The 12,833-nt window shown below is 35.1% G+C and overlaps 2 protein-coding genes across 2 annotated transcripts in view; both read left to right on the forward strand.

Moving 5' to 3' along the window:
• The first annotated feature begins 284 nt into the window (after positions 1-284).
• LOC149904328 (netrin receptor UNC5B-like) overlaps positions 285-12,833 on the forward strand; it is a 69,522-nt gene continuing 56,973 nt past the window's right edge. Inside the window, exons 1-2 of the mRNA XM_090106889.1 lie at positions 285-458; positions 8,882-8,967. Of these exons, the coding sequence (XP_089963015.1) occupies positions 8,907-8,967 (61 nt within the window). The 5' untranslated portion in view covers positions 285-458; positions 8,882-8,906. The remainder of the gene's footprint in view (positions 459-8,881; positions 8,968-12,833) is intronic.
• LOC149904329 (uncharacterized) lies at positions 6,823-8,112 on the forward strand. The gene has a single exon (XM_090107032.1). The coding sequence runs from the start codon at positions 6,823-6,825 to the stop codon at positions 8,110-8,112; it is 1,290 nt and encodes a 429-aa protein (XP_089963158.1).

A 12,833-nucleotide genomic window follows, 5' to 3' on the forward strand; every position in this document is an offset into this window, starting at 1 on the left:
AATCGCACTTTTTGTTTCCAACCTCATATTGGGCTATTTATAAAAATGTCACCCGCAACCTCCGTATCGCTTTTTCTAACACGTCGTTTCCACTAAGCCCTTGACATGCATTAACACTTAGTGCACTTTTTCTATCCAATCTCCAGATGTGAGTGTGTCATTAAAATCTTCTATAGCACCAAAAAGATCAAAAGTTATCTTCTCTGTTGGAGTTCCCTCTCCTCACCCCGCCCCTTCGTTCCTGTTCGGCGTACGGCGTCCCTGTGTTTAGTTAAGTACGCGACTCCGCGGAATGTAGACGCGTCGATGCCCGACCTGAGTTTGTGCCGCGTAAAGTAAAACTATTTTCTGTTTTCATTCTGTGCGATTTGCATATCGAAGTGAAACTCGATTCGATACTGAAGTGATGTGAACACAATTAAACGTGATTAGTGATTTCTGGATTTCAGTTTCAAAGTGTAAGTTTGTTTTGGCCGTTATCTTTGCGATGTTTTGTAATTGCCGTGATTGAAATGTTACCGCAACGGCTGTTAACATCTCGTTAAGTTTTTATAAGCTCTTTTATTGACTTTTTGTTTTGTGTAATGCATGGAATAAATTAAGATTACTCAACATTCGGACATTGGTTGAAACGAAATTGTTAATCACTGACGAAGCACAAAATAATGAATAGTAGCTAACACTAGATGAAGTAAATATGAAATACATCTAGTGTCTTTGTAATGTGTCTTTTAAAAAACCTTATGTACTAGTAAATATCTAGATAATAATTAATACTATATATTATTTAAGTAAGTAGGTATGTAAAAACATAGGTATTAGGATTAATCCAATAAGTTTTACCGACAATATCTAGCTCTTAGGTTTCGCTGACTCATCCAAGTTCAGGAGCTATTTCATTACTCTTATCGTTGCCTTTTTACGAGAGTATTCTGTATTTTTATCTCGAACAGTTTGACATTTAAAGTCTATAAATTGAGGAAAGAAGAAAGATAAGTTTTATGCATTCGGGAGTTTTAATTACACCTTATTTAACTATCTACGAGTATTTAATTATTCAACGTTTGCATTGTTTGTGCGCTACAAATCAGAATTTTTTTATTTAAAATATTTTCTAATTCTAGTACCGAAAGAAAAAGCAAAATGTAATAGTCAAATGAAAATTGATTCATTTGAATGACAGTATATTTCATATAGGTAGATAAAGGTGATAAAACTACATAAAGCTAGGTATATTTGTAGCATGTAGTTAATATAACAACGAACAGCATAACCTCTAAGACCTAAGTACATAATTATACCTATTAGGCTTTAGGCGTTAGAATCTGTAGCGGGTGTTTATCTATAGATTTCCCTTGAGGTTATCAAGCGTAATCAATTACAATTAGAAGTGATAATTACATCGCAAATAACTTTAATAAATTGTATTTCTTGCACTCCGGGGGGTTTTGTGAATGATAGATGGGTTTATTGTACATAGATTATAACTATCTTGGTTTCTTAGATACTAGGTAGAGTACCTATTATTATAATTATACGGGCCACCTTGTTTTTGTGTTGAAAAAATGAAGAGGTAAAGAAAGCTAGGTTTACCATGTTTTTTGGATGTAATCTAAATTAGGTAGGTACCTACCTAATTTGATTAAAAATAATATGTGAACGAATTGGTCTACGTTTTACTTCAATGGTTATCTTTGCAGATTAAATAAAGCAGTGTTCTTTTTAAATCGTCGGTTGTGATTAGTTTTTAAACGACTGGTTTGACTTTAGATACATCTTATCTTGTATTTGTATATTTTATTATATTTAACATTCAATTCGCTCATAAAATCTTGTTTGAGACTAGATAGGTACCTACATAATTCAAAGAAGCTTCGCGGTAAATCGTTTCTAAACATAGTGATACAGATGAATACAGATTAAAAATGACATAAAAACTCAAAGGCACGAGCCGTACTTTTTGTCCAGAGGCATTTTACAAAAACTTGCATATCCACTATTGCTTTTCATTTCAATCTCAAAGCTCAATAGAATTAACGGAAAACTAAAAATAAACGACACTTAGGCCGAGTTTACGAGCAAACGGTACACCATTGTTGTGGGCTCTTCTGATAAAATATAATAAAAAACATTTTAAGATATTGCTGATGGAACTGCCTTTTACTGCCGTTATGTGTTTTTATATTGCCTGTGGATGTTTATTATGTCTTATGTCACGGTGTAGAGGTTTTTAAAGATATTGAACAAAACCTATGAGGGCCGCAGTTTCAGGCTCTATAAAATATAAACAACCTCAAACATTACTGAAATAATAAATGCAAAGACCACATGAAGTTTTCATTGCATATCATTACCTATTGTTTTATTAAATTAAACAAATCAATACAAAAACAAAAGCTGATAGCTGCTGAGGTATATTGCCTTCTGAACGTTAACTAGCATAATATTATAACGCACTAAATTGGTTGTCATACGAAATACGAATATAAAACATCAAAACTTTCTTCTAACTTTCAAAATAGTCAAGTTTACGAGTATTGTATGGGAGCTTCATCAGATAAATTGTGGTATTATAGAAATGGGTTAATGTCATAATATAGCAGTCGTCACGCAGAGATGGGCGTCGATAGCTAGCTAGTAGGTACGTGCCTTGTTATGGAAAGCGGTTTCCGCAATCAAAATGTGATATGGGATGACCACATAGAGCTAACTTGTAGGTTAATGTTTTTTTTTTTTAATTTACGAATTCTTGCGAGTAGGTATACCTACGTACGAACCGAGTAAAATATGAACTATTGATTATTATTTAGTATTTACCTAAGAATTAATTAATTCCAAAAAAGCCCTGGCAGAGATTTTTGTTGTTGCGCGTAACCGTTGTTTACAAAAAAATTTTGCGCGCATCAATAATTTTTGAGCACAAAAAAGTAGTTTGAAACACCTTACAAAGTTACAACCTTAGCTATCCGAACAGTGAAAGTTTCGAAATATAAACTAGCCATTTCCTGAACCCGGAACAAACAATTATTGATTTGTACACAGAGCAAGAATTTAACCGAATGTTCGTTCGTGCACTGTGTGGATGTACCATTACATGCAGCTACCGTGGCCCATCGCACATGGTCTATCTTAGAATCAAAATATACGATGAAATGGTCGCTTTATTTTGTTTGTGACTCATATCTACCATTTTACGTACTTTTTTGGAGTTTTTATTGACAGTAGGTATAAAGCAAGTTTGTAATTGTATTTGTATTGTTTTGATAATTGTATTCTTATCGATAGAAAGTAAAAACCGATGTCTAATCTATTTAGGTACCATAGGTATTTTAGACAGGTTGAACCATGTCATAGAGACATTAAAAATAGATTCTAATTTCTAATAAAAATAGAACATATTGTATGCTCTACAATAACTTGGTACGTTTAACCTGATACTTATTGTAGAATTGAACAACATTTATTTACTAATATGGCCACCTTTAAATGTAGGTAGTATGTACAGTACGTTTAGGTACGTTACGTACGTAGATTGATTTGCTGTGTGAAAACTGTCTCATGGAAAATGAAATACCTTTTTCATGGTTCTTTATGAAGATCCTAACACGTAATACATATTATTATTTTTTTTATAAAAGTAAAAATCCGCATATAAATTGTATTTATAAAATGTATTGAAACAATTCGATACAGCAAAACAAAAAGTGAGAATTATTTGAATGAATGGATTTCACGGAACTATGACTCACAAAATAGAGCTATGAAAAATATTCTCAATTGAAGCGTATTAATTTATCGAATTATCGGATTTTATGCTGAAAATCCAGTAGAATCTGGTGAAATTGATAACCAAAACCATATCTGATTGTTTAAATTAATATTTCAAGTAAATAAATATGTACCAACCTAAATAAATTGAGACTCACGTTTGACGATATAATAAAATCAAATTGCCTATTTTGAAAAACTATCGAGAAAACCTATGAGATCGTTCATTGTTATGGTTATCACCCCTGAAACAAGGCTCGTCTTACTATTTATTTCAATGTAAAATTAAACAACTTTGTAGAAGCCAGTCAATATCTAAAATGTACCTAATCTCAGTTTTAAAATAATATTAAATAGAGTTACACTTCAAAACGCTGAAATCCTAACTCCCATCAAAATCAAGTTATTAATTACGCTAAGTTACATCCAAGTTGTTCGTAAGAGGCCTTTCATAAACCCCTTTGACAATAACGGTATAACAAGTTGTAAGTTACACCTGTAAACAGTATTCTATGAGTTTCAAGTTAGGCCTTTGTGCATAACATAAGTTTGACGAATATAATTGCTGGCAAATATTTCGTTCATAGACCTTCAATGTTCGCGAGCTTTTTGGGTCTCTTTACAATAACAAACATTTAACTAAGAGAATGCTTAACAAACGGGAATTGATGTAGATTAGGTCATTTAATAATAACTAAAACCATATAGGAAGCATCTATGGAAGAATCAAATCAAAATTTGGAATAATTTTGATTTAATAACGAAACTATGAAAATTTAACTGATACCTATTAATAATATTTACTCACATATTTTATTTACGCAAGTGTAATAAATAGGTGCTTTTCGCGTTACCTATAACTATATTATCACAGTCAATAATCCTATAATAATATAAATAAGCACACTATAAACTAAAATAAATACTAAAAACTTTATCATCTTATTTCAACAGCAAAAAACACATCCACACACAAAAACACGATCCTTAATTTCCAAACACGATTAGGCCTAGTATTCACGATCACTACATCAGAGCCAAGAGGTCGATAAATATGCAAAGCTAAGGAGCGATAAGGCAGCGGAAGTAGGCCTTATCTCAAATAAAACAATGTGCTTCAGGCGTTCAACTACTGGAAAGTTATTACTTTTTATGCACCTCTCTGATAACCTGCTTTGAGCTTTCTTTGCTATAAAATCTTGAGAATTGTTAAGAGAATTATATTGCATACAATATAGAAATAAAGCCATAAATACCTAGTCATAAAATTGCATAGAAAGTGGCGTAATAGTATGGGCGACAATAATTACTGCATGCACATTAATTAATCAAATTTTGACTGTAGGTATTTGAAATTTAAAATGGATTTTGTAGATTTAAGATATAACGCTATCTAAGTACATTAACTATCTATGCAGGTTAAGTGCAAAGGTTATATTTTAATTAATAAAACATACGTTTTCAAAATAAGAAATAATAAGCTTAAAAATAATTACGACGCGACAAAACATAAATATAAAACGACAAAATATATTTACCCAACTAAACCGCGAACGAAAGGTAAACTCAACGTTATTAGTTAACTGTAAAATCCACAATTTAGCTAACTTTCAAACCATTAGTTAGCTGTGTACATAGATCGGAATTACTGAGCAAATCTTGTATCGGTTACTTGCCTTTTAAGGTCTCGGAAATTTGATCAGATAATTCCAACAATAGACGACAATTTAAATAAGGAATAAATTTAATAATTTCACCTTCACCTTGCGTTTATATGGTAGGTTTCTCATAATATACAGGTTGGACGTTAAGATAATGGCTTCAATAATTTTGATTTCGACCTATCAAGGAATTAAATTTTCACAAAATAAAAGTTATCACATCATCTACACTAATATTATAAAGAGGAAAACTTTGTTTGTTTGTTTGATTGTAATGAATAGGCTCATAAACTACTGGACCGATTTTAAAAATTCTTTCACCATTCGAAAGCTACATTATCCACGAGTAACATAGGCTAGGTTTTATCCCGGAAATCCCACGGGAACGGGAACTATGCGGGTTTTTCTTTGAAAACGCGGGCGAAGCCGCAGGCGGAAAGCTAGTCTAAAATAAATACTTAATGTAATTGAAAAACCTTTCTCTATATTTGAAATATCTTCATAATCAATAATGTTTTAGACATTAAAAAAAGCTTTTACACCAAATATCCAAACGCTATCTCATTCATAAATCATCCAAATATTTGTATCAAGATTATCCAGCGAGGTAAAAATGTCGTCACGTTCAAAAGACCAGTAAATCATTTCTAATACATTAATCTCGGCCGGCTTATCTTGCCTTGATAACGCTATTATGAGCACTTAACAGGTGCTACTGTATCATCGATGTTATCAGATGCCTTGAGAGACCCCACACGAGTATTACATCACCGTATAATATGTGATTAATTAACAATATTCTAGGAACGTGGTAATAAATTTTAATTAAAAGATCGACTAACAGATTAATTTTAAATGTGGACTGTCATACCAAGTTAACATACATTTATTTTGAAGTGAAAAGTAAAAAAAAACCTGATTTAAAAGTTAGATTGTTTCCACATCCAATGTCACTAGAAATTTAAAAAAAAGCGAAATGTGAAACGTCACTAACAAGTATTGTTAAGCGAAAAGCTGATGAAATAGTGTTAAAACTACCAAACTCCATACTACCAAATTCCATACCATTGGATATGCAGATGACCTAGTAATACTTATCTCTGGTAAGTTCACGAGTGTTGTCTGTGAAATTACACAGAGAGCTCTATCAATAGTTGAGCGCTGGTGCAACAAATATGACCTTTCAGTGAACCCGCGCAAGACGGAACTTGTTCTATTCACTAACCGACGCCTTCTAGGAAGCTACCAGCTACCAAAGCTATTTGGCTCCGTACTTCAGTTATCGAAAGAGGTTAAGTACCTCGGGATTACCTTAGACGATAAACTCAACTGGAACAAACACCTTGAGAATAAGATCGAAAAAACAAGCATTTCTTTCTGGCAGTGCCACAAAATGATTGGTAATAGATGGGGGCTCTCCCCGAAAGTCACAATGTGGCTCTACAAAACTGTCATAAGACCAATGCTAACTTACGGCTCTGTGGTTTGGTGGCCAAAGACACAACAATCGGCGGCTATAAGCAAACTGCAGAGATTTCAAAGACTCGCCTGTCTGGCAATCACTGGCAGCATGAGCACAACACCGACTGCTGCGATTGAGGCAATGCTCGACCTGCCACCCCTACATCTTTTTGTAAGACAAGAAGCTCTAGCGACAGCTGTAAGGTTAAAGACACAAAACCTATGGAGAATGGTGCCTACAGCACACAGTAAGATCTTAACTATGGCAGCTGAGAAGGAGTCCTCACTCCTTGCCATAAGTGATAAGATCCCAAAACAATTCATCTTTGACAAGAAATATAAGATACAGCTACGTGAATACACGTCAGAACACAACAGCGTTGAAGACCTACTAATCTTCACGGACGGGTCTAAGACTGGAAATGGCACGGGTGCTGGGGTCTTCTCTGAGGACCTAAACATTAACATCTCGCACCCCTTGGGACCCCATAATACAGTCTTTCAGGCTGAATGCCTAGGACTTCTACTTGCAGCTTCGGCCATAATTAAAAGAAATGTAACAAACTATTCGATTCGGATCTTATCGGATAGTAAAGCAGCACTCATGGCAATCAAAAGCCATGAATTCACTTCAGGGTTGACCCTTGAGTGTCACTTAGCCCTCACTAAGGTATGTGACCTGGGAAATTCCCTAGTATTACAATGGATAAAAGGACACAGTAGCTCACGTGGAAACGATGCTGCTGATATACTAGCCAGAAGGGCATCTGAAACACCGGTCATGGGACCTTTTCCCATTATACCGCTACCTGCTAGCTGGACCCGGATGATGATTACCCAGCTCACTAGCACTGCTCAGAGAGCGGAATGGTCATGCAGATCTGACTGCAAGCAAGCCAGAGAAGCCCTACCGGACATTGACTCGAGACTTGCACGTCGGCTTCTCAACCTACGTAGAGTGCAACTACGCGTAATAACAGGGACCCTCACAGGGCACGGCCCCTTTAACAAACATCTCTTCAATCTAGGGATCACAGACAGTCCGCTATGCAGAGCATGCATGGAGACCGAGGAAACGGCAGCCCACGTCATCATGGAATGTAAGGGGGTTGCGGAGTACAGGGCAAGACACCTGGGGTCTCCCGGGTCCCTCCCCGAAGCCTTTGGCAGCCCTCACAAGCTGCTTGGCTTCATGGAGGAGCTCGGGTGGTTTCAATTTTAGCTGGTTTCCCCCACCTCCCTCTCTCACGCAAAATAGGCGCTTGACGTCGAGTTGCGGAGAAATGCCCGTATTATTTTTTTTTTTTTTTATAGTGTTAAAACTCGTCAACGTTCCATTCGGGTTAAAGTAAAATCGAATATCTAAAATTTCATGCCCGCTGAATCCATTAGCTCTCTATTATTTTAAATTCCTATCCCGAACGCATTTTTTGTTCGAGCGCTGTTTGTTTTTTCCAAAAACCCAAAGGGACCAATCTGTTACGGTGTGCTGCCTACGAAACCGCATTGTTACCGATGTCTTAACTAATGAACCAGTTCGACTTCGTGACTATATTTCAAAATCTAAAACGTAGGCTTTAAGACATTTCAATAGATAATTTTATTCACGCCGAAAATTATTTTTTACATAATGACACCTAAGAATTATGAATGGTCAGTTTTGTTGATTTTATTCGTGATTTTTTTGAAGTGAAACTTCTTTATATATGCGTGTTGAAAGTAAAATTTCAAGGTGCGTCATCGCAATACCGTCACGTCATGGAGTAAGGCGACGATTATCTTTGAATCTTGCCTAAGAAGTTTCACTTCTGACACGTTTGCTCGGCACACACGCTCTTTTTTGTAACCCTCAATAAGTAGGTAACTCAGAAAAGACATTCCATTGTTACGCGACGAGTTCATTCTAAAATTGTAATGAAAAAACAAACACTCAGCGACATGTCTTCAAATATTGGTCAGCTTTTAAGTATTCAAACAATGTATTGTTTTAGGTGATGAGAGCGCGCGTGTGAAGCCATGGCGAAGAGAGCGCTGCTCTTGTTATGGGTGGTCGCCGTCGTCACTGCAGAACAACATGGTGAGTTACTATGTATATGTTTTGATTAGTCGAACATGCTGTCTTGCCCTTAAATAAGTATACTGTATAGTGTATACTGGCAACTTAACATTTTGATTAATCCTACCATTTAAGACTGCTGATAAGTTAAAGATTTACAAAAAAAATAGAATGTAGGTACGTTAGTGTCTAATAAGAGGTTAATAATTACAATAGGAAATAATACTTATTGCCGTAATACCTCTTAAGGTAGCTAAATAGCAGTAGATTTATAATAATTAATTTTGGCCAACATACCTTGGAAAAGTGGTGCTATTACCGACATACAGTTAATGGATCTCGTAGTTCTTGATAAAACATCACTGCTAAACCTACATTAGCTCCAAATTGAGCTGACAAAAGACCGATATCCGAAGAGTTCTCTCAGGCCCACTTAAAACTCCTTAAAAGTGTGAGGGTTGATAAAAAATTTAGAGATATCGCAGAAAATTCACTAAGAGTCTTGGCACCTAATCTACAATGAGATAAGAAAAGGTACAAAAAAGTTAACAGTCCGCTTGGATGAGACGAATCTTGTGGATTAAAAAAACTTTTAAACTTGGGGTTTCGCATTCAAAGTCGTCGCATTAGGGGAATGAAAAATTCAGTTATATAATAGATTTTTCTACATTTATCGGATGGGCTAATCAAATGACAGATATTTTTTATGGATCAGATAATACTACCAGTGAACGAACCGTCATTACATTTCACGTTTATTATATTCCGTTTGTTCAAAATAACTTCTAAATTGCGTATACATTATATGGAAACAAAAAGTTCATCGAATTCTAAGCATCATTTCGACAAACCAAAAATACTTAAAAAGCACCAATATTTACGAATAACATTTCACTTCTTGCGTACAATAACGGAACCCTAAACCCATCCAAAGATGAAAAAAGTAATAGATTAGAAAGGTACTGGAGTGAAGATCGCAAAAAATGCTTAATCGTGACGGAGCGAGTGCTACTTCCGAACATGACTATCCCATTTAACTTGTCGATAGTAATTTTTATTTTTCCTTCGTGAATTGCAGTCGTGGCTTTAAAAGAAGTCCTTGATTCTAGACATTTTAAAACGTATATGGAAAAGCTTTAAGAAAGTAACCCAGATTGAGGAAATCGATAATTGTTTCTTAATCTCTCTCCAATGGAAATGAAATGCAATTTCGTCCATCGTACAGAGCAATAAACGTACAAAGGGCTCATTGAATCGAACTATTCCAAGAACAAATTCTCACTTAAAAGCTATTTGTAGAATAAAGACACAAAACAGTTATAACATCTTAGTTGCAACAGGATAGCGCACTAGAAATTAAAGCAACATTAACTTTGAAACACGAAACCCAAAACATCACAGCTGCTGTGAAAATAGAAAATAATAGAAGTCTGAGGCCATTATAACTCGACTAACAAAGGTATTATCTTGTTTGGGAACCTCTTGACTGGCACTCGACGTCTCTTTAAATATATCGTGTTACAATTCCTAAGGCTATTCACAAAGTTTTTGTAGGTGTGGTCGGTCTTTGTGTTTTTTCTGCAACAGGGGTGAGAATTCGGTTCCGAGCTCAAAGGATACTCGAAGGTAATTTTAGATTTGGGTTTGCACCTTGCTGGTACATTGTTAATGGAAGACGGTCGCTTTGTCGGCCGTTATTTTTTATGATCCTGTGTTGTTATGAGTATGGCGACTTCCGTTAGCTTAGTACATGCTTGAACAGTATATCGCTTTTTAATTCAATAACGCATTTTGTTTTTAACTTGGTTCTTGGGTTATGTTAATACTTTTACCAAAATGTTTACGGTGTTAGCTTTGTTCCTAATTCACATTTTAAACAAGAAATATCTAAGAATATGTCGTATGATAAAAGTCATTAATTTCCGAAAGTCGACTTTACTTTAGCCTTAACTGTATTAAAACACGGAAACAAATCGCAGTTTCGCAAAAATAACCAGTCGGCAACAATTCCAAACGCATTACCCAATCCATGAGTCAGACAATACAAACTTTTGATTTACTTTAAAACTCCCATAATGTAACTAGCAGTGCATTTTATGTTCCCACTTGAGTGCATTTACGAGTAAACTGCAGTTCGGATGAACGGATGCGAATTCTCCCCTTGAATGTTTTATGATGCTCTTTGAACAGATGTATCAGAATTCAGATTTATTTCGTCCTTATCTGTATTATTGGTGCGATTGAAATGGAGTGCCTTAGCGTGCATCGCTTTGAGATTCCGCTCGGAAGTCTGGACGTAATAACACTGGAATGGTCACTATTGCGAGATTTTATCGCAGTATTGCGTACAAGGGATTTGTTGTTTAATATTTTGAATGAATATGAACCGAAGAATGAAAATAAGGAAGTTCGTGTTGTCATGTTTTATTTTGAGGAAGATATTTGTATTAACAAATGTTCTGTGAGAAATTTGATATTGCTACGAATTTTAAGCGTTAAAAAATTCTGATACTCATAGTGAGATTATCATCATATCCCTCAGGCATCCTACAATTAATTGAACACTAATTATAATATGCATAACACACCAAGTCAAAATTCCAAACTACATTTAAAAATAAATCAAAAATAGAGCACGCTAAGCACCCAACAGTTTTATCAAAGCTCAGAATGATCAATTTATATAACGGTATAAAGTTACCATCTCCATTCGGGAGTAACGTCCGATATCTTATAGCGTTCGTCTATATTTGGTTCAACATATTACTGACATCTGTAATGCTGAGCGATAAAAAGTGGGTGTTATTTTTAATGACTATTACTCAATCTTGGCCCCTTTCGGGTATAGGCCTCCTCCAATTGTCCCCATTTCTTCCTGTTGCCAGCTACCTTCATCCAGTCTCTTCCCGTCAATTTCAGGATATCATCGTATATGTATCGTATATCGAAATGTCATGGATTAATAAAGGCTAAATAAATAAATAAAAATTACTCAATCTTAAAGTACTTTCCATTACGCTGACAAGGGAGTGTTTTTAATGTTTAGTCGGCAATATGGATGATTTAATAGCTGGTGCTTAATAGTTTTTGTAATCAATACATTTGCTGCGTTTAGATTTATACTTATTTATACTTTATAGTTATGGTGTGTGTTGTCCCAAGGGAAAGGAGTCAGATTAGAGGCGTAAACAAATATTGTTTTAAGTGCTTCTGTGTTTATACAATGAATTAAAGTGACATGGTCTGGAGCCTGGAGGCCATTATTCGTCTTTTACTTCGAAGTGTCTCTTTATGTTTGAGAGTCCCTTTACGAAGTGTTTGTATTTGATATTTGTATGGAGACATTTGTATGACGAATTGTCACACGCAGAATTTTTTCAAGTTAACTACAATAGTATTATTTACTTGCTGCTGTTCAAAATCATTAGTCCTTCTTTTATAATTCTTACAAGTAACTAATGCACTATGACCGGAGCAAAGTCCGTAGTAATGCACTTGAATTTACGAGTACAAAAACTACATTTCTCAGTCAATCAAGTACCTACATAGATTTAAAAGCCATTAAGTTTGTTCTGTCACAGTCTAGATAGGGCATTACTCGAGGATCTTTTGTGAGGCCGGCGGCGACGAGTGCATTCGACTTAAGACGGTGATTAAGTACTCTTCATCAATAACTAAGCTCTCAGCTCGTGGACGGAGAAGATCTCATTTTTATTGACTTCTAAAGGAGATGTATTGATTTTCGGTTAGTAGATACGAATACCCTTTCTGATAACAATATGCACACTAATGATAGAGTTTAGGTAACGTTTAAATGAGGATAGGACAATAATGCAATGCTAAATGATGATGATGGTGATTTAACTCGAATTTACGGATGCATTATG

This window comes from Colias eurytheme, chromosome 11, assembly GCF_061535395.1.
Source record: "Colias eurytheme isolate Ceu_HAF_F1 chromosome 11, ilColEury1 Martin Lab GWU primary, whole genome shotgun sequence".
Taxonomy (NCBI): Eukaryota; Metazoa; Arthropoda; class Insecta; order Lepidoptera; family Pieridae; genus Colias; species Colias eurytheme.